The 21,119-nt window shown below is 35.4% G+C and overlaps 1 protein-coding gene across 4 annotated transcripts in view; it reads right to left on the bottom strand.

The window, feature by feature from the left end:
* TNFRSF19 (TNF receptor superfamily member 19) overlaps positions 1 to 21,119 on the bottom strand; it is a 56,639-nt gene that overhangs the window by 5,326 nt on the left and 30,194 nt on the right. For all 4 annotated transcript variants that reach the window (XM_066544831.1, XM_066544830.1, XM_066544829.1 and 1 more), the window contains 3 exons: positions 4,035 to 4,199; positions 2,653 to 2,778; positions 1,758 to 1,860 (listed from right to left, as the gene is read on the bottom strand). In XM_066544831.1, the coding sequence (XP_066400928.1) occupies positions 1,758 to 1,860; positions 2,653 to 2,778; positions 4,035 to 4,199 (394 nt within the window). The remainder of the gene's footprint in view (positions 1 to 1,757; positions 1,861 to 2,652; positions 2,779 to 4,034; positions 4,200 to 21,119) is intronic.

Below are 21,119 nucleotides of genomic sequence, written 5' to 3'. Positions count from 1 at the left end.
AAAAAATAATATAGTAGTGTTCAGGTATTAAACACTGTCACAAAGAAGGACTTTTTTTTCTCAGTGCATGGATAGGGGAATATTAAGATAGGATGTAACAGGCTTAAAATGCAGCAACAAAGATGGTTGGGCAGAGTCTAGAATCTTCAACACTGAGGGAGTTTGGTTGGTTTCGTTTTTTGATTCCCCTAATTGTAGACAGACAAATATCTAATGGAAGTAAAAGAAGTAAAGTGACTTAAGACTGGGAGAATGGAATAGGCAACAAGGCTTCTTGAAACTGTGTTTGCTTTAAACCTGAAAACGTATTCACTTTAGATTTTTCAGTTTGTTCTGTCTAGCCTTCAAAATGTGAAAAGTTTTTCTCCTATTCTCTTTTTCATGTAAAGGACATAATGTTAAAGAAGAGCAAGCATTATTTTCTTTTTATGGAAAATGGAAGAAAATATAAGTGGAAACTCAGTATTATCTACCTCAAGTGTATTTAAAGTGCATGATAATAGTGACATGTGCCAAACACTGTTGAAAGTCCAGTAGTGTTTTTCACTATATATACACCAAAAAAAGTATTAACAAAGCCAGGAAGTTACACCAATGTTTTATTTCCAAAAACTGTCTGCAGATTTTTAAAAATGCAAGGGCTATGTTAAGTTTGATATGCAGTATGACAAAACTCGTCCCATATTAACACGCCTAGAACAGTTTTTAAATAGCTTTACTCATTTCCAAAACATGACACTTTAATAGCTTTGATATACACACAAAGCATTTTCAGAGATGAGGCCAAAAGTCAGGACATTGCACCACAATTGAAGGAAATACATTATTCTGGCAAAGGAAATTGGCACAAGCTCCATTTCTACTGGAAAGAACCACAGGATCTTTGATGTCCATAAAGCATGGATATTACAGTTTTAAAGCCTTAACCAAAAGATTCCTCAAAAAGTACACAACTCTCAATTTGTCAGCCTTGGTGGTATACAAGGATGACTCAAGCTTGTTGGTATTTAAACAAGTTGTTATAGAAAACTTAGATATTTGTACTTAGGTCACTAAGTCACCTTGCACAAACAATACTTATGAAGAAGCCGCCTCTACATTTTTAGTAACATGTGGCCATAAGAACAAAACAGCTGAAGACCAATTTAAACCTTATATGGAAAATCATTCTAGCTAAAAGAAATAAATACATCCTGTATTAAAATCTGTAACCAGGAAACTCTGAAGGACACCATAAATTTTATATATTTGGCTCATGGCCCTGTTGTAAAAATAACTACTACTATACTTACACTCAGCTGATTGGGAGAAAATAAAAGCTAAAACCTGCTAGAAATTCAGAAATAATAGATATTTCAAATTTTGCAGACCTAAACAGTTCCTTAAAAAAAAATCTTCATGCCACTTGTGAACTGTGCCTCAATCCCACCAGATTTATGAGTTTATGCAGCAACTTGCTAAACGTTAGCAGAAGAGGGGGTGGCCAAAGCCTATAAGGTGCCACAGAGTAGAAGGAACATTATCTGCTTGTGAGAGAAGCCACTTCTTCAGAGAAACCCATGGATCAAGTCAGCATTTACTAAGTAATACTTAATCTTTTCACCATAAGCCTATTCTTGCACAACATGGGATGATATGGGTACAGCTCATCAAAATCCCTCATTCCACCTTAAGCAGCTGTCGTCTCTATATAAATATGAATTTGACTGCATAAAAAAATACTTCATGTTTAATACATATTTGTAAAACTAAGTTACCTTTCATTGAGTGTGGTCTGTGAGTGGAAAGCACAACTGTGACTGCTGTGCTCCATGCTACAGGTTTCATCACAGCACAGTGAGGGAATCAAGTGAACTGGTCCTGAGGAATGAAAATTAATTTTAATAGTGTTAAAACTATCAAAGCTCTGCATAAACTTAGTCTCTGATCTTTTTCAAACTTGATTATTACTTTGCCAGTTACATTATAATACATGAATTGTGGAAATGTTTTTACAGCAAGAGATTTATTGCTGTAAAAACATTTTAAAGAACATTTTTATTCCTTTAAAATTGAAATAATTATAAAAGCCAAGTCCTTCCTCTAGTAGTAACATAGAAGCCAGTCATGAGTACCTATTTTTAAAATTAATTTTCTTGTCAGCTGAATACACATAAGTGGAAGCATTCTGAGTAAAGCTATCGGGATGATATTTAATCCTGTGCTTTCTTAATTTTTCTTATTATTTTTTATTGTCTTATTATTTCTTATTATTATGATTTCTTAATGTCACAGCTGCATTTGTTCTGATATGACTTTACAAAATGGCAAGGATTTGAATTGTCCAGGTTGTTGTCCTTTAGCATTCATACCACATTCTTAGATGCTCTCTGGTAAATCCTTCACACTAATTTAAGTCTCAAAGCCATATGCAGTGCTATTTTTATCAGAAATAACTGAGATAGAAATTTAAATTTTTTTTCATGTGAAGTCACTGAAATGAATTACAGGAAGAAACAAAAAAAACCCCAAATAGCTACTTAAAAATCCTTTCTGCTTATTAAGAAATTAGCCTAGGACAAAGGTTAGTTTGACAGTGTTAGCTCTGCAGTTGAATTGCCACAACTCAAGTGTTAGATAAAATAAAGTCACCTTTCAGTAGACATAACATACCACAGGTCTGTGATGCACTTCTTTGGCACTGGCAGCATGTTCTGTGGTCATATTCACTTAGCCGTGGTCTATCGAAACACGATAATTCAGAGCCATTGTAGTGAATGTCTTGTGATCTCAGAGACCCTTTGAACAAAGGGAATAAAAGTCCATGTCAGTAAGTGTTACCCTTTTTCCTGCTCAGTGCCCTCTATCTTTACAAAATGTGTAATGTCATGCTATAAAGTATGTCCATACATTTTCCAACTGAAGGACCCACAGTGACCATGTGGCTTCCCATAATGTAAACCACAGATTTTGCAACAAAGCCTACAACAGCTGGTTCAACTACAGCCACTTCTAGGAAGACATCTGCTCTCATTTGGATGATTTGAGAGTATATCTTATTCACTGTTACATTTCTGCAGTGTTTAATGATTCCCAGTGATTCCCATCTGAAATTTTCCAGAGTCAGCTTTCAGCCACTGGGATTTTGTTTATATTATCTTAAAGAGCTTTATATTAACAGCAGACTACCTTTAATCTCTATAATTGTAGGCCAAGGCAAACAAGTTACTGCACTTCACTAAATGATGTCTGAGTTCACTGTGTCAGAATTTCTCAAAACTCATGGGTAAAGCAAATTCTAGGTTAGGAACAATTCTTACAATGGCTCTGTAAACCTCTGTAAATTTCTGCTTGTGCTGAGAGCAGCACCAACATCAATTCATCCAAGATAGTATTCTTGTTTGGCATCCAGGGTTCATGACATGCTATAAACATATTTTAATAAAAGTTTTATAAAGCTATAAATGGGAACTAGAGTGCTTTTCACTTTTCTCTTTCTTAATTTAAATTAAGAGGCAGAAAAATATTTATTATAAACAAATTACATTGACCTGTTAGGGATTTAAAAGAAATTTACAGATCTGTCTCAGGCATTTAATTCATCTTGAATATACCCATAAAACCAAAACTGTTAAGGACAAATCTCTCATCTACACTGGCCACATTCACTATCTTGATGACCTAATCTGTGTTTCACAATAGCATTTGATGCACAGATCTTTGAAACTGGTATTTCCACATTGACATTGCAACTCTGTAATGTCCCATCTTGGATCATGAATAGTCCAAATGTATCTGTGCAGCCTCTAGCAGAGTATGGCATGGGAGTGATATAATTAGAGTATTTCTGGGCATTTACACAGCATTTTCTCAGTAGCAGCTGGAACTTTCGAGTTGGCAAACTTGGATGGAGTCCTGGGCTCTGCTGTATTGACCATCTCAATCTAAACTTGCTTAAATGATGTAGACATTTAATTTCTTTACCTACAGAGGGATCTGCCAAACTAATACCACTCTATAAATATTACCAAGAAAGAGTAAAAATTGGAACTCACAGCTTGGTTTCTTCTCCATGAACTGCCTCTTGCAATAGATAACACAAAGGATGAGAAGAGCCAAGAGCACTGTTGCAAGTGCACTGCAGATAACAGCTGCCAGAGCAGTGTCTCGAGGGCTGGAAGCAGTTGAAGGGATCTTCACAAGATTTACCTTGGTAGTACCTGAAATATAATTAAATAATGATTAAGGCAAACTGCAGACATTTCCAGAATATAGTCATGTAAATGAAAGTCTGGGAAACAGAAGAAATTTGTGGCATAGAAAAAAAGGGAATGTTTTTCAAAACAAGAAAATGTATTTCTCTGTGCAACATTTGTTGCACATGTAGATAGATATGATCATCAGCACCTTCAGTATGAAAAGGAGTCTTAGAAAAGATATATTACAAAATGTGCTATAATGAGTGGAGATGCACACCAACACATTCAGACTGTCCATGAGAATGGAAAACAGATCCTCACTTTGAAAACAAGGACATTTGAATATTTAATGCCACATGAATTTAATATGGAGAACATTTCCTAGGGCAGAGCTGAGAGAGTGATCCACTAGAGGGAGGCACAAATACATGAACTTCCCTTAATAAGGAAACTTTCTGGACACTGACACCCACAGAAGTTCAAATGTCGTCAAAATTATCATCCTGCTTTGTTGCATATGTCATGACACCATGGTCATTCCCAAGATCAAACCCAAGATTTCAACCCTGCAAACTCTTTTTCCTCAGTGATTTTTTTTTTAATACTAGATAATACCTCTAGTCAACATTCAACAGATTAACTTTATACCCAAATTAGTGAAGACTTAAGCAATGTTTCCAGCTACAAATGTTTTCACCTTTAGGTGGAAGGTGAAAAATATTTTTAAAGGATCAAAACTTTAACTACAACTGTTGAAACTATCTTTTGTATTTTAATATTAAATTATTTTTTAAACAATCTATGAATTTTGACAGCCCATCTATTTCAATCTACTGCGAAGTCTTCCTAAATTCAATAGGAAAAAAGGAATAAAACATAGAGAACTTCTATGACAGCAAAATTTTAAGAAACCACAAACCATATTTTACTAACTTTCAGAAATAAATTATTGTGCCTATTTACCCCAGAAGATATTTGGTTAAAACCTAAAGACTATAATATCCTAAGAAATGGTCCATGCAGTCATAAGTTCAAATTGTGAGATAAATGTCTGCCAGAGTATATTAAAACCTCTAATCAAATTGTACATAAATAAAATAGTTCAATCTCATTACTGCAATTTCATGATGGCAGGAAAGAACTTCCTAGCTTAGTTAGTGCAATCAGTGGAACTGTATTACTAAGGAATAATTTTCTGGAATAGTTATGGTATTTTCTCTACACACATCAAACATGGGTACCAAAGTGTTTGTGATACTTTATTGCTTTGTTATATAGGGATTGACAAAACCTAGGCATTTTGAAAAATTGACTTAATTCTAAGACTTTAAAGCACTTAATGCCAAAGGAAAGCACTATTCTATGAAATAAAGAATCCAGAAAATTAAAGAAATAACCAACAAATGAATTAAATAAAAACAGTTTCTGCAGCTTATAGTATCATGTAGTTGCTAGTAAATAGGGTAATATAAAAAAGTGGAGAGATCAGATCATGGCCATTATACAGAAGAAAGTTAGTTTAGTTGCTCATTTCCTGATTTCAGCATGAAGATAAACAAGTATCACTGCATTTTCATCTGCTTAAATATTTTAACTTACCTTCAATCAAACTGTACTATTATGTTCCACTGTCACATCAAAATCTGAAGAGTAAATTCATAGCAGATAATTTTTACATGCTTTCAACTTGCCTAATTGCACACAGTGAAGCAACTGGAGAAAGTACAACAGAGAGCCACAAAAATGACTGAGGAAATGAAGATTCTCTCTCTTATGACCAGTTTGAGAGAGCTGGGATGGCTCAAGCTCAAGAAGGCTCAGGGAACCTCATGAGTTTGTATAAACCCTTGGAGGGAGCAAGCAGACAGGACAGAGCCATGCTCCTTTCTCAGTCAGAGCTAAGTGCTATGGCCTCTTTTCCAAATCTCCAATATTACTTTTAAAGAAAATGCAATAAGTGTCATAATAATTTGTCATTATTCAAATGCTCTTTGGCGGAGCACCTCAATCTTCCACAGAAAAAACTTTTCAATCAGTTTCTAGGATTCTTGCAGCTGTAGTTTACAGTTTATAGTTTAAGCAGACTGAAAAAATTTCTGCATGAAGTTCCAGAATATCTGTGAGAAGTAGTAAATATATGTAAAATCCTGTCTATATAGCTAGGTGTGCTGGCTTTGGTGTGAAGATCAGACTGTGCTTTGGTATCAGGTTTTCAATTTTAGTTAACTGCCTGATCTAGTCGTTAGAAGGTTAAAGACAGACTGGACAAGTATTTAAAAACAAGACAAAAAAAAAAGTGATCCGAACATCTTCAAATATTTTTCATATCAATACATCTATTTGTATTAATGTACATAAGAGCACTAAACAGTTCTTAGCAATTAGGCCTTCATAATTTGCAGAAAAAAGAATTATCAAATTTGAAGGGCAAAAAAGAAAAACAGCAAAGGAGATGAAGCATCTATGTTTTTGTCTCTGTTCATTTGCTTACAAAATACATCTATTTTCAAGTATGGTTACATATTACATATTCCAGGAATATATAAATTATATATTTCTTTAATGTCCACCAGCAATATTCAAACTGGAAATGCAGTGATTTCATTTTAAATAGGGATAGCAAAACTGAATTTTTTTTTAGCCATCTAGCTATTTAAGATTCATTTTGTTGATTTTTTTTTTCACTTGAGAAAGCAATTTTCTATTCCTGAGAATGTCTACCACTCATCTTCACCTTCAAAGAACTTTTTGGAATAGCTACTCTGAGCAGTCCATTGTAGTCTAGCTCTAATTATAATGATAGTGATCTTCCCTGCAGAGACCAACATTTCAGAAGTGGATTGCTATTGTAGAAGTGGCCCGTTGGGCATTGCTGAACTCTGCTTTCAGTGTTACTCAGACATGTATGCATTTTCATAAACTCTTTCTTTTCACAGACTTAATGGTCCCACTTCAGTAAAGCAAGGAGTTGCATTTTAAATTTAAACTTGTACTTACTTACATCTATTAGATGATTACATGATTAAATTTAAATATGCAATTAAAAACTTTGTGAACTGGATAGGATACCTTCAGAAAGGAGGGAGGAGGTGCACACTGTTTTCTGATTGTGGAAAGCATGTGCATATTATCCGTATTTTATTTAAGAAGTTGATTTCCTTTTTTAAGTCTTAGTTCTAACAGATTCTGAAAATGTGCTAATGTTGAAGGAGAATTGCCCAAAATATCAAACTATCTGCTGCATAATTTTGAGCAGTAAGCCTAAATACACATTCTTCCCTTAATTAATCAATATTATAGTGGCAGTATATGCAAAGGTGTGGTCCTTAAAAGCAAGTAAATTTTCTGTTAATCCAAGGCAGTTAAACAGCAGTAACTCAGCTAATATGGAACATATGAATCCCAGCTGTATCACTAAAATCTCTGCCAATACACAGAATAGCTGAATTTTTGGCCTATTATACCAAACAACAAGAGACAGGGAAAAGTAAAAAAATACTTCCTTTGTCACTGATTTCATGTTTGTTTTCTCCATTTTTATTTATTTATTTTTTCAGAACCGTGATTAATTGCAGTCGCTACTGGAATCAGCAAACCTAAAAGAAAGCTTTTTGTGCCAGATCAACCATGTGAAAACAGAACTTGCAATGCTGTATGTTTCTTCCATGGATACAGGAAACATATAATAACTAGTAAAGCTGAGGAGAATAAAATGTGGAATATTATGTTTGGGTTTCTTTCTTAACGTGTCCAGTCAATGTTAACCTAAAGAGAGTTTACTCAAAATAACAAAGCTAATCCAAACTGCACTTAAAAAGCAGTAAAATGGTAACATTGTACAGAGTGCCATCTGTTACTACCAGGATTGGAAGTAAAATGCAAAGCTTAAAATGTTGTTAATTCCTGGAATATGGGTATTCTTGGTCGACAGGGGAAAGGAATATTTGCCTATTACAAAAGCTGTTTTCCCATTACCTTTATGTTGAATGGCCCAACTCAGTTGTATCAACCTTAATTTGACAAGAATTAAGGGCTCAGACGTACCCTCAAGTTATGTAATTTAACAAGTTACTGCTTGTCAGCTGCACTGCAGTGGCTATCTGTGTGTGTGTGCCCTTGATCCACAGAAAAGGCAAGGCAGTGTAAAGCAATGTGGCTCACTTTGAAATTCCTCCATTTTGAAAAAAAAATTTTAAAAAAGTTTATATTCATTTAAAAGTAAGAAGGCAGTATGCTTACCTAGCCCCAAACAAGCAAAAGGATGTTTTATATATCCTTATATATTATATAGACAATTCAGACACTACATGTACAAGATCTGTATACATAGATTAAATACGTATGTTTTATATACTACTGAGCATCAAGATAAATGGAAAGCAAGTTTCCCCAAAAATATCTTTGAGTCTTTACAAAGCAGCAGATTGCCTCCCTTCTCCTGGTCTTTCAAGTAGGAGGTAAGAAACTTTATTAAATTACTGTTGGAGACTGTGGTAAACAGTGGGGACAGAGTCTCCCAACATCTGTAAAAAGACAGCCTTTTGCATGCACAGCCTACACCCAAAGTTCATCATGTCAAACCACATTTTTCAAATGTGCTCCAAGTGCTGACTACAATTTTTTTCTTTTTGTTAGTTTTATTTTGCTGGTTTTGTTTTTTTTTTTTTTTAATAAATGTACCAAAAAGCCCTGGGGGAGAAAATGACTATTCAAGTATTCATCCATTGTTTGGAAATCCTGAGAAATATGCTTATAAATTAAAATCTTTGAAATGTGATTTATTCATTTCCAAGACCATTTCTCTTGCACTGTGTATTTTCACAAACTCCAGCTGCTGACAGGCTTTTATGTTTAAAATAGTAGAACAATTGCACTGTGTATGTGAATTTAAAATATATATTAACTCCACAGTACTGGATATACACTACAATGTCTGTAAGGCATAGTCAACCTCTGCTACACGTTTTTCTTTTAGCAATTCAGAGATGTGAAATCTTGGTATTACTATGGTGATCTTAATTGAGCCACTGTAGGGGCACAAAAGTAACATTGTTTCATACACAAAACTTCCAACTTCAAGAATTGTCTAGCATGTGAATATAAAAGTCCATGAGAGTAACAGCTCAGACCACTGCTACCCTCAAATAACAAAAACCCAAGAGTAAGAAAAAAAAATCAGAGGAAGTGGGAGGAAATCTGTGTCACCACTGAACTACACATTCTACCCCCCAACATAAGTGGTTATTAATAAGACAGATCTCTCCTCCATAAACTGGAAACACCCAGCATGATCTGATGGCACCAAGTCTGTGTTGCTGTTAATGACTGGTGTCAACAATTTCCTTTCTGACTTTTGCTTCTAGAAGCCAACTTTACATTGCTGACAGTTGAGCGTGGGCAACACCTATTTTCTTGAAAATGCAACTTCTTTTTTAGGTGTTTTCATATGTTTATGTCCCATAAAACCTATGTCAGAACATATGAGATTGCTTGATACAGCAGAAAATCTATTTTCTTACACCACCTCTAACTTGTGATTTTAAACACATTCTTTGCCAGATATGTTCTGTGAAATAGAACACGCTATTTTAGGCTATTCTCTTGTTCAAATCCAACTCTAGAATTTATCCATCTCACACAGGCTATGAAGGGTGTTTCATGTTTTCAACAGAAAATGAAAGCAGGAAGTATTTTTTGTATTTTTGTTCTCTGTATTCTGTATGTGCAGTCTTGTTTAATCTCTAGGACTATCCAGTTAGAGAATAAAATATCCCTGTGCAGAATTTGAGTCAATTTGGTCTGTTTATGACAGTTTCTGCTCTATTCAGTCTCTGTACACACTCAGGTGCTCTCAGTCCCAAAACACTTCCACAAGACATAGCCCACATTAAGCAGAGGAGTTTGCATTGCTGAAAAGCAAATCATGTTCATGGGGGCAACTACTGCCATCACCTTTTTGCTAAAGGAGGAGAGGGGAACCATGAACCCTCAGAATCTACCTGCATATTCACCAGTTAAATGACAATGGCACGCATGTAAACAGAAGAGTAAGCACATCTGAAGGTTGTCTCCTTAGCCCATAGAAAATAACCCACTTCCATTAATCAAAACTGTAATTGAACATTGTGAATCCCATGCATACAGGTTACAGATCTGTTCTAAAAGGTTCAAACAAGCTCTTAAAGCTGCTGGGTGATGAGGTTGGATTGGTGCATAGATTGGTTTTCAGTAGGTTGAAATATGACAGAGTGCAAAGCTCTGTCCTGGGTCCATGGGTAGTCCAGGGCTGGTAGAGCAGCTAAGCCTTCCCCTAGGCAGGGAACATACATGCCCTTCCATAAATACATCTATGTATTTATTTGTACAAATTTCAGTAAAGCAAGAAATTATATGTAAATCAGTCATAAAAGAGTCTTTGTCCCTCACTGATTCAACAAGAAGTAATTTCTAACACTTCACTTTCTATCCCAAAAACTTCCCTCCTTATCCTGGTTCAGCTGTGGTAACACCAGGGAGTAAAGCTAAAAATTTCATAATGATTGCAAGACTGTGCCCTAAGTTTGTTGACACAAATTTCCATAAACATCACTATGCAATAAGTATTGCATATGTCCGTGCAATACATTTTCAAGAACTATGGCTTTTGTCCTTGCTTAAAAAATTCTTCGTAAAGGTAACAGTACTCAGCTATGCCACTTCACAGAGCAAGCTGCTCTGTCATCACAATAGCAGAGTATACTGTGTTATAATTAATTCATAAAGTATCTAAAGCTTTAGAAAATAGTGATTATATATTCAGAAACAAATATATCAATAAGTGATACATTAATAAAAACTACTCTATTTGAATATCAAATTAGGTGCAGGAATAATTTCCTTATTATGGTCAAAAAGCAGCTTCTTGAATTGGCCAAATAACTTACCTAGTCCAGACATCTAGATGTTCCAGCAGATACCAGAAAATACAATAAAGTTTTAGTACCTTTACCTTGTTGCCTCTTGGCCTAAAATTAAAATCTGAAATAAGTGGGAAAGGAAAACAAAATCCTGATAGAAACAACTTCACTCTTCAAACTCTCTGTAATGTACTAACATTTTTTGCTACCAAATATGAAAAATATAAATGCCAAGGAAATTCTTCAAAGTATTAGAAATCCCATGCAGAAAGAGCCTAGTTATTAGATATGAATAATAAAAAATCAGTACTCAAAGAGTTCTGGAAATAGATAAGTATGTGCATGTGAGTTCAACACTGGACTATTTATTACATTAAATTTTAAGAGGTTATTTCCAAATTGAGAGAATATATGAGAAAAAAAACCAAAAGAAGACCCACAACTTTCAGATTACAGATAATTCAGGGTAATCTAAAAGTCAATACACATAAAATATTGATGCCATTGTATTTTGGTATCCATTTTGAAAAGTGACAAAGGGACAAGGCTTAAGTACGCAAAAGCTAAGCTGTAAAATCTGTAATTTTAAAAGACAAATCTATCTGGGAAGCTAAAGGCCTGTATTAGCTCACATACATCCTATACCATGTGAAGGAAAGGTTAAATACAGAATAGAATCTGAAATACCTGTCACATGAGTAACACAGTTCCTTATGTCACCATGCTCAGCCTATAGATACAGAAACCTGGAGAAGGCTAATGTACTTGCTCTTCCCACAAATTACTCAGAGGCAGAGAGAAGTCTCCACTTCTCTTAAAACTCTATGGAGGACAAAAATCTATGATCTTATTTTAAAATTAAATTAAGAGACAAATCACATGCATGGCTTATAATGCCTTTCAGATGCAGCTCTTGAAAGAGGAGGCAATGATGGGGTTTCTGCCTTCTGAGAAAGCTTAAGAGCTCTTTGCCAAGACATATCAAATGAAGACTCTTCTACCACCTTCATGGAGATTGTTTTAGCCACTAGGCTAGAAGCTGAGCTGGGTAAAAGCTTATTTCTCCTCCCCAGTTGAATTTGTCCAGTTGTAAAGCTTTGGCAGAAGGAGTAACGGCCCCTCTTTGCACAGCCGACAGTCACGTGATATGTAGACCGGAACAAAATTAAATAAACTAGACTTAGGCTTGCTCAGCAATTACATTTTTCCTGCTTACAATTATGTTTAAATACCACTAAGTAACTTTAAATTCTCCACACAAGGCACATGTTGGGGAGAGAAATAAGGGAAAACTAGGAAAACAAAAAGTATGCTTATGCACTAGGGAAAACAAAAAGTATGTTTATGTAATTAAGACAGTTTCATAATACACTCCACTGAGCTGAATTACAATTCTAAATTAAGGTTAAGAGTTGCATAACCAATGCTACTAGTATTTTTAAAGTTTTTAACTTTGCAACCCCAAGATCTTTTAAAACCACTTTTTTGGGAGGAGTAAGTAACACAAAATGCATGGGATTAAATGTAAATTTTCAAAATTCTCTAACATAGAGGATAACACCTTTAGAAGTTAAGCATGCATCTGCAGCTTCTTGTATTAGTGCAGAAATCATAAATGCTGTAATTTACTAAATTACCTAAAGTGATTTACCTAAAGTGATAGAAATTACCTAAAGTGCATCAGTGTGCATGCACATGCAAACTGTATTACAAATGAAAAAGCTGCAGCTTTGACATCAGAAATAACAATAGCTTATGAAAAGCAGTTATTAATTCACCACTTAGAGCTGTGGGGATCAGAAAGTCAAGTTATACAGAACAAAAGGCTGCTATATACCAGATCCTTGCTTTATTATATTACTTAATCTGAAACATCACACCTCCCCTCTTTAACAGAAGTCAGTAGGAATTAGCCATACAATACAGAAGACATTCTGAAAGGTTATCTTTGAAAAATCAAGCTTTACAAATGAGATTCATCTGACCAAAGCAAAGATCTGCTTTGGCGGGAATCACCTGAACTTTCTCTACAGGGGGTGGGAAGGGCTGGGGGGGCTGTGGGTAGGAGAAATTAGGGTGTAATTAGTCTGATTTGTTTTAAACACCACCCTTGATCTCTCCATATAGAGAGAACTTCAGATCACCAGCTCACAGATGTAGCCATTACACATATTCACAGTCAAGAAGGTGGCATCCTACCCTGGTTTTGTCAAGAAACAATGAAGGGTTTTGAGGGCCTTTGACTTCCTCTGCTTCAGTTTGCTAACAGATGTTAAACATTTTACGCCACTTCCATTGAAAAGAAAAAAAATCTGTGACAACTTCTTTATAGTGGCAGAACCCCAGAAAAGTCCAGCAGTATTTAATACCTCACATTCTGCATGGAATATAAAATAGTGTTACCAAATAAAGTGAGACTTGCAGAATTACAGATTTTGCCTATTCTGTGCTTTAAGTGAATAAAGCCCCAGTGGGAAATAATATGCAACAATGTAAATACAACCTGTATTAGAGTAACTATATATGAGGGAATCTCATGGTTGCAGGCCTCAGTTCTGGCATATTCTAACTTTAGCAAGTTCTCTTAGAATATGCCCTTTGGTTTGAAAGAGACATTTTATCAAAAAGTAAGAAAAATATTTTTCTAAATTTTTATTTGTGTTTTTACTTATATAGCAGGAGTAAAAAAAAAATCTACACTTTGAAAAGTCATTTTCCTCCTTAAAATTAATTAAAAAGAAAAAAAGAGTAAGATAAGGTTTTAGGGAATCAGACACAATCATTCAATGTTGAATTGCAGTTTTTCATCTCACCAGATATTAGCATCTCGGTGAAATTCATAACTGTAGAAGTCTGAAGACAAAGCCAGAGCTAGACACCTTAGGCTCTGTTTCTAAAATAAAGCTAGGAATATTCTGAGAAGTAATTATACTGAAAAGGCTTGAAAGACTGCTTAGTGTTAGTCACTGAAGCTTACCTTATCTGGCTTGCCTGAACTCTAGAGGTACCTAATTCTCACCCCTGATTGGGAGTTTGGGTGGGCAACTTCAGTGCTAAGCATTAACTTTTAGCTGCCCAAATTAGGGTGCACTAATTCCATCTTAAATTTCCACATGCAGACGAGGTAACTATAAATCCTATTCAGTAATATGCACATAGAATCATACCACTGGACTGAAATGAAACTTCACCAAAACTGGTGGACACCACCCTTTAGTTAAAAAAGCTCATGTTTTTAGGAAACAGTCACAGACTATACCTCAAAGGCACTTGTCACTGCCCAAAATAACATGTGAGATTATTGTATGATCTTTGTAAAAGAGGAGTGTTTGGCAGTACACTGCTTTAGCACAAGTGAACCAGTAAGAGTGAGAATGTGTGAGGTCTATCACCCAAAAAATTAAAGGTGAGCAAAGTAGAGGACAATAATTTGAAGGATACAAGTGAACTGTAAGAACATTAGACCCTTCTTCTATAAGGCTGCTCTCAGCTCATGAGGTGTTGGTTTATAATGAATCATTACTGCTAAGGTGCTCAGCACACAACTCCTGTTATAAGGCTATTGTATTTTATCCTACTTCCAATACATTCCAGTCCTCCAGGTAATTCCAGTCCTTTGGTGTGATATTTCAGTGCTCTTTTGCTTGACAATGATTTTCTTAATAGGGTTGGCAGTATGGAAAGTTTGAGCCTAGATGGATTCTGTATTTTCGTAAGAACAAGAAATTTAAGTGGAACACAGCCAAAGAATTTTGTAGCTGAGTAACTTAGAATCATTGAATCCTTAGAAGTTGAGACAGACCTTTATGAACATTGAGTCAAATAGTACCTATCAGCACCAAGTAGAATAAAAACCCCAACACACTACTGTGCACTTGTTTAGCAGTATTTTATATTCACATGCCAGTCACAGCTTGGACTCTGTACCCAAAGGCAGAGCAGTCAGCATGGATTTATACCAGAGATACCAAAATTCAGTGCTTCTGAAGTGGTGCTAATGCAACCATTCCCTGTATGATTAAGAGAGATATTTTCAGTCTGAATGCAGCTTAAGAGCATGTTATTAAATTAATATATTTAAAACAGTCTAATGCTTCTGTAATTAGAAATTGTGTAAAAAATACTGAAAAGCTGTAACCAGCACTTATTCTTTTCAGATTGCCCCTAAAAACAATAAAGAAAATGTTTACTGAAAAAAAAACACCAAAAAATGTTCGGCAGCTTTACTGCTATGCATGCAATCCTGGAATAATTTTGAATAACCTAATGGCCAAGTTAAATAAGAGCCTTGCAAATCCACTCCATAGAGAAAATAGATAATTGCTTATAGCTACTGCAAGCCTGGGCTGAAGGGCTACCCACACTAGTAAGTGCACATAAGGCAAAAACCATAGGAAATAGTACTTATTCACTACAGGTCACAGATTAGCCCCTTCTCTGTAACTCAGGAATTTCAAGCTCACTTTAATCTAGTGTAATTGAGCTAACCAGCTCTTACATTAAAAAGTAATGATTAAGTTAAATTTCTTGCAGACTTTCTGTACCTAAAACAAACATGCAGTATGCCTCTGGCAAAGAAGGATACTAATTATAGGATTGACTCATAAGATGAAAGGTTGCACAAGTTACTACTAGAAACTGAAGTATGGTAAGCTGCTTTGAAAAAACACATTGAAATTCTCATAGTCTGCAGTTGAGAATTTAATGTTCTAACTGTACTTAACAGTGTCAAGAAACAAAACTAAATATGCTTGCAAACTGCTTGTTCACATTTTAGATGAACAAGCTAGAAGTGAATAGAGATTACTTCATCATTCTGTAATAAGGATTTTTAAAATGTAATAAAGAAGTGAGCTCTACAGTGAGTTTTTATTACATGAAAACATGCAAAATTCAGTATTTTTGGTCATTCTTAGCTTTCTTTTGTTATATAAAACATGGTCTTACAATGGGTATTCGAGGATTCATTGCTTGACTTCATTCTTAATGCAACAATTAATTCCCTAATTTAATAGGAATCACAAAAGCAACACATCTCCAAGGCTTCAGACATCTCTGGGAAAGGATATGCAAGTTCAAAAGTAGTTTTGCATTTCCAGCTGCAGCTCTCACTGGGATTAGCAGATAGAGTTGCCAGCTGTGAGTTAGAACAAAGAAAGAAAATATGCCCTATGTGTTGTCATGAACTGATCAAATATAACCTTCTGAAGGCCAGATGGGTACTGCTTATGTGAACTCCTATTATCAGCTGCACGAGCTTGGGATGTGAATTCATGAAATAAATGAAATTTGATTCAATTTATTTTAAAAATCACATGTTGACGTTTCTACTTTCATTTTAAGATATACACTTTCCATCCTATTCTAGCATGAAACAAGGAATGTATTTTCCAAGAACACTGTGGAATACAGTGTTCTCTCCAAAATACATTAATACATGCTTTAGTAGATAAAAATGGATTACATATACAGTGCAATTCTCATGCTGAAACTAGACAGCCAAGGCCACTCTGAGCACTTCAGCTTGGTCAAACTTCACATCAACTTCATCTATTTAAAGTTTTACTGGATTATGACCATATATATTTTATATATTACACTTCCAGAGATTATGAACAAGCAGTGTTAAAAAAAGACATTTCTATTCCTAATTTATTCTATGATTTCCATGTGTATTATGGAGCCATTTACATTATATTTGCTCACTCTGAAATAATTTAATATTTATATTGCTAACACCTTACTAAGTAGAGACTGCTAATACTAATCTAGATTTTATATTAGATAGATGGTTTTCTTAAAGTTTCAAACTTTAGTACTCAAATTTTTCTGTTTTTTCCCCCAGTCATAATAAATGAATGGTTTCAAGAGGTTCAGAAATTATCATTTGTTTTCTGTTATTTTCTTTTCTGTACATTTTCTGCCATCAACAAATGTGGTAGGAGTTTATGCCACAACCTTCTCATCTCAGTAAGTGCACTAATGTGACCCCCTCTTCACTATTCATTCATTTGTTTTTGTAAAATCTAAAAATTCTTTGTCTGAGATCTGTTACTCTGTCAGCACAGACAAATTAGTCATCATGGTCAAAAGGATTAAAAAGGGATAAATGACAACAATATAGATACACTGTGTCCACCTAAGAAGGCAAACTGAAAAAGCCACGATTCTGTTCTTAACATGTATCTTAAAAAGTTTACAATAACACTTAAATTTACAGTTCTGAAATTATTTTTAGCAGACAAAAATGACAACTGTCACACCTATGGGCCACTGGCAATATTCACCATGCTTAAATACATAATAGTTGAAAGCAATGGAAGGCAAATTCCCCCTTCTCAGAAATCTAGCCTTCAGCAAGGGAGGAAAAAGCCCCAAAGAATACAAAACTGGCAGGAAGGAAAATTCTTGTACAGATTCAGAGATTAGAGTGATGCAGGCATTAAAGAAATGATCCATGTCCTCAATAATTACCACCAAGTGCTCTGATAGGTGTTCAGTCAACAAAGCCAACCCAGTTCACTCAGAACTCAGAGTGATGTAGAATGACAGGAGATGTTTGGCTGTGAGCAACAAAGCCTTTGGAAACTGCAGCAGTGTCTGTGAGAGACAACCAGCACAAGTGTGGGACACAAGCTCATCCAGTTCTGGAAGAGAAAACCTTATGGCTGCATCCCACTTGTGCTACATCACAAGCCTGCACAAAGTAACAGCAGGAAAGGACTAGGAAAGTACTAGGCTTTTCCACTTTGGTAGTTTTCCTCTGTAGCACTAACTACAGCATTCCTTCATATATAAAAACTCTTCAGTATGGAAATTTTTATCTATATTTTGATCCAGAAGAACGTGTCACAATCCATCTCACACAGCTCTAATTATGGAAACCTGTGCGAAATCAATCTAACAAACCATGTTCTGTGTAAAGAAAAACCACATATTATAATTACCACATGTAGTTAAAGGAAAGGTTCAACCATTTGCTGGGAAATTAACATGCAGAAAAGGGGGATTCAAATCAAGTTCTCTAAAGCCTCCAGAAATACTACCAAGACATATGCATTAAAATCCAAATTTTGTTTGGCTTTGTATTTCTACTGCAAATTCTGTTACTGAACCATATCCTGGTCTTGCATACTCCACAGAAATATTTATTTTTTATATCAAGGATATTTTATCTTTTTACACAGAAAATATTTGCATTTCAGAAGTGTAAATGCAATTATAATGAGGGAAAGACAAGAAGACAATACATTTCTGAATTAAAAGGGGCTAAACCCACACCAGTTAACACAGCAGAATGTTGTCTAGTGATTCTTTTGTGTAGATTCAATCCCTGATATAGAGGATTACGCATTATAGTGCATGAAGCAATGCATTAAACCTTTGCAAAGCCTTTACAGTGTCATATTCAGCTTTTTAAGTTTCCATTGGATATTATCAACAGACCTCCTTTATGACTTGCTGGTCAGTCTTGATGCATCTAATAATACAAAAGTAGTAACAACCAAAACAGAGGACTGCCCATTATTTGAGATTATAGAGGAGAATAACTGAAAGAGAAAGTCTGACCCAATCACCTGTACTTTACACACATAAAGCAGGAAGTAGGGAATAGAGCTGAGTTGATTAGTCAGATAATAATTTAAATGGAAATTCACTATTTTATAGCCTGAATTGTACTTCAAAAACACAACTCAAATTCTTAACTTTTTGAACAATTTCTAGTCCAAAAAAGAACAGTCTTACTGGTATACTTTCATCAGGATATCCAAACAGGAAACAGAGCAGATATGTTTTTCCCCTCATTTTGAAAAGCCGTGAGTAGTAAATTAGATTCTATTATTTAACCATGACTGGGTTGCAGTCAGAACGTGAAAATTATAAACACTGTAATTATCTCAACAAGCAATCTTAGAGCCTGTTGAACTGTATAGAACTGTATTGCAACTTGCTATTTTGAGAAGGCATGAAACCAGGATCTCAAACAGACCCAGGCCCTGCAGTGCCAAGCAGGCATCACCTGGGCTGCATCCTCAATGCTGGGAACACACCTGGGAAAGGAACAAACTGGTGATGTAAGAACCAGAGTAACGGCAGGCAGCTAACACACAGCCGGTACTCATGGTAAGGGAAGAATTCTGCACTCAAAGAAAGCACCCAGAAAAGGACACCCAGACATTATCCCAACCTGCTCTGCTGGGTTTGCCATCAGAAGGCACCACAGAACAGATTGTTCAGAGATGAGCAACAGAGCAATTAGCTCGTAGATCCTGATGGCTTCAGTGGCAGCACATGTAACTGGTTGGTGCTGCAAAAGCCTTTGGATGACCACTGAAGGGTACAGAGAAATTTGGAGGTGCCTCCTCAAATTCCAATTCCATTACCTCTTGGATCAGCTGTGATAGAGAAAGGGGTCTGTATTGTCCCGTTATACACCGGTTTAGAGCATCCTGCTCACTCCATGCATATGTACTTCCTTCCAGGGCAGTCAGGGCAAAGCAGGTAAATCAAACCTTTTGGCCTAAACTAAAGCTGCAATGTGTCCAAGCCTCCTGGACCCAGAATTTGTGGAATACTCCTGGAGACCAAATGAATTGTTCTAGGTCCCTTGGGCTTTTAAATGTTTGCAGAGTTAGGTAGCTCTCAAGCAGGGCAGTTGGTGATGGAATTTTGGAGTCAGAATCCTGGGTCTATTTGAATATTTACACCTTACATACCTCTAGATGCTTGACAGGGCCAATGTTACCTATACTGAGATACCCCTAAAGCATTTGCTACTAGCCTAGTTCTTTAAGTTTGTAGCTTGAACTGGGCTACTTGAAACAAACGATGAAATGAAATTTCACTGTGCAAAGAAATCTAAGTTAGACTTTAGGTAGTAGGCATAAAATAAGGACCCTTCTTATTGTCATTGTAAGAGCTTCAAAGAAGATAAGAAGATAAAGACATTTCAAACACTCATTACTTGAGGTTACTGTGGACTTTCATAAGAGAGCAGACATGCTATACTGAATACTTCTGTTCTACAGAAGTTACTAGTAAGTGAATCAATTCATTGGAAGAGCCTTCACACCTACACTTTTGCAGAATTAAGCTGTAATAGATGTGATTAGAAATCCTTCTGTAGAAACAGATTTTCCACTGTAAAAAAATTAACTGAATGGTAGAAAACATTTAAGGATAGTGCAAAAAAGTGGGCAGAAGTTCAACACTTTAAATTGATTGGATGCCCTGAGAGCTTCAGCTTCCAAATCTTGATTCCTTGGTAAATCCTTGGTAAATTCCTTGGTAAAGTGTCTGGCTTACTTAACAGAAATTCTGTTAGGTTTGGGAGTTGCACCTCCTTACAATGTCATTTCAATTCATAAGCTAAGTTTTCTTCTATGGAAAACTTGTGGTGTTTTTTGGTTTGTTTAGGCTTGGTTTTATTTTTTAATTTCCTTTTTTTTTTTTAAGAGGCATATACTGGATAGCAGATAGAAACAAGGGAAATACTTCTGACCATTTCTGTCTACTAACCATAATACATATGTAGTGTTAACAAGCTACATAATGAAGTGTTTCCATACATATAGGCACAGAAATGAGAGGTACATGCAAGGGAAGTTGATGAGAGTAAGCTGGGAAAGTTTTAGAACATGATTAAACTGCAATGTATTTGAATTTCCTCTCCATTAAGTAATGCTTCAGAACTATTTAAACTCATTTCAGTGGTAATACCTCTGTTATTAAAATAAATAAAAATCGCCCCTCTCTTTTTTTACAACTTTTTTTAGAAGAGGAGCCCAACATATAAAGCAAATTCAGAGCAGTAAGAAAAGGAGCTGTTTGCCTCTAAGTTATACACGAACCCTAAAGGGTCAGAAGCAACTCAATATCAAGGACAATGAATTAAAAACGTTTAGGTTTCCTAAGTTAAGTCTCTTTATGATGAGTGAAAGAAATGAAATTGTAATAAAACTTTTTAAGACATGAATAGCAATTCTCATCTCTCAAAACACGTCAAGGAATTTGTTTCAGACTTCCTGAAGATAAGTTACTCTAT

This window comes from Molothrus aeneus, chromosome 2, assembly GCF_037042795.1.
Source record: "Molothrus aeneus isolate 106 chromosome 2, BPBGC_Maene_1.0, whole genome shotgun sequence".
NCBI classification, from domain to species: Eukaryota; Metazoa; Chordata; class Aves; order Passeriformes; family Icteridae; genus Molothrus; species Molothrus aeneus.
The sequence above is the reverse complement of the archived record's forward strand: the minus strand, read 5'-3'. Positions and strand labels throughout refer to the sequence as shown.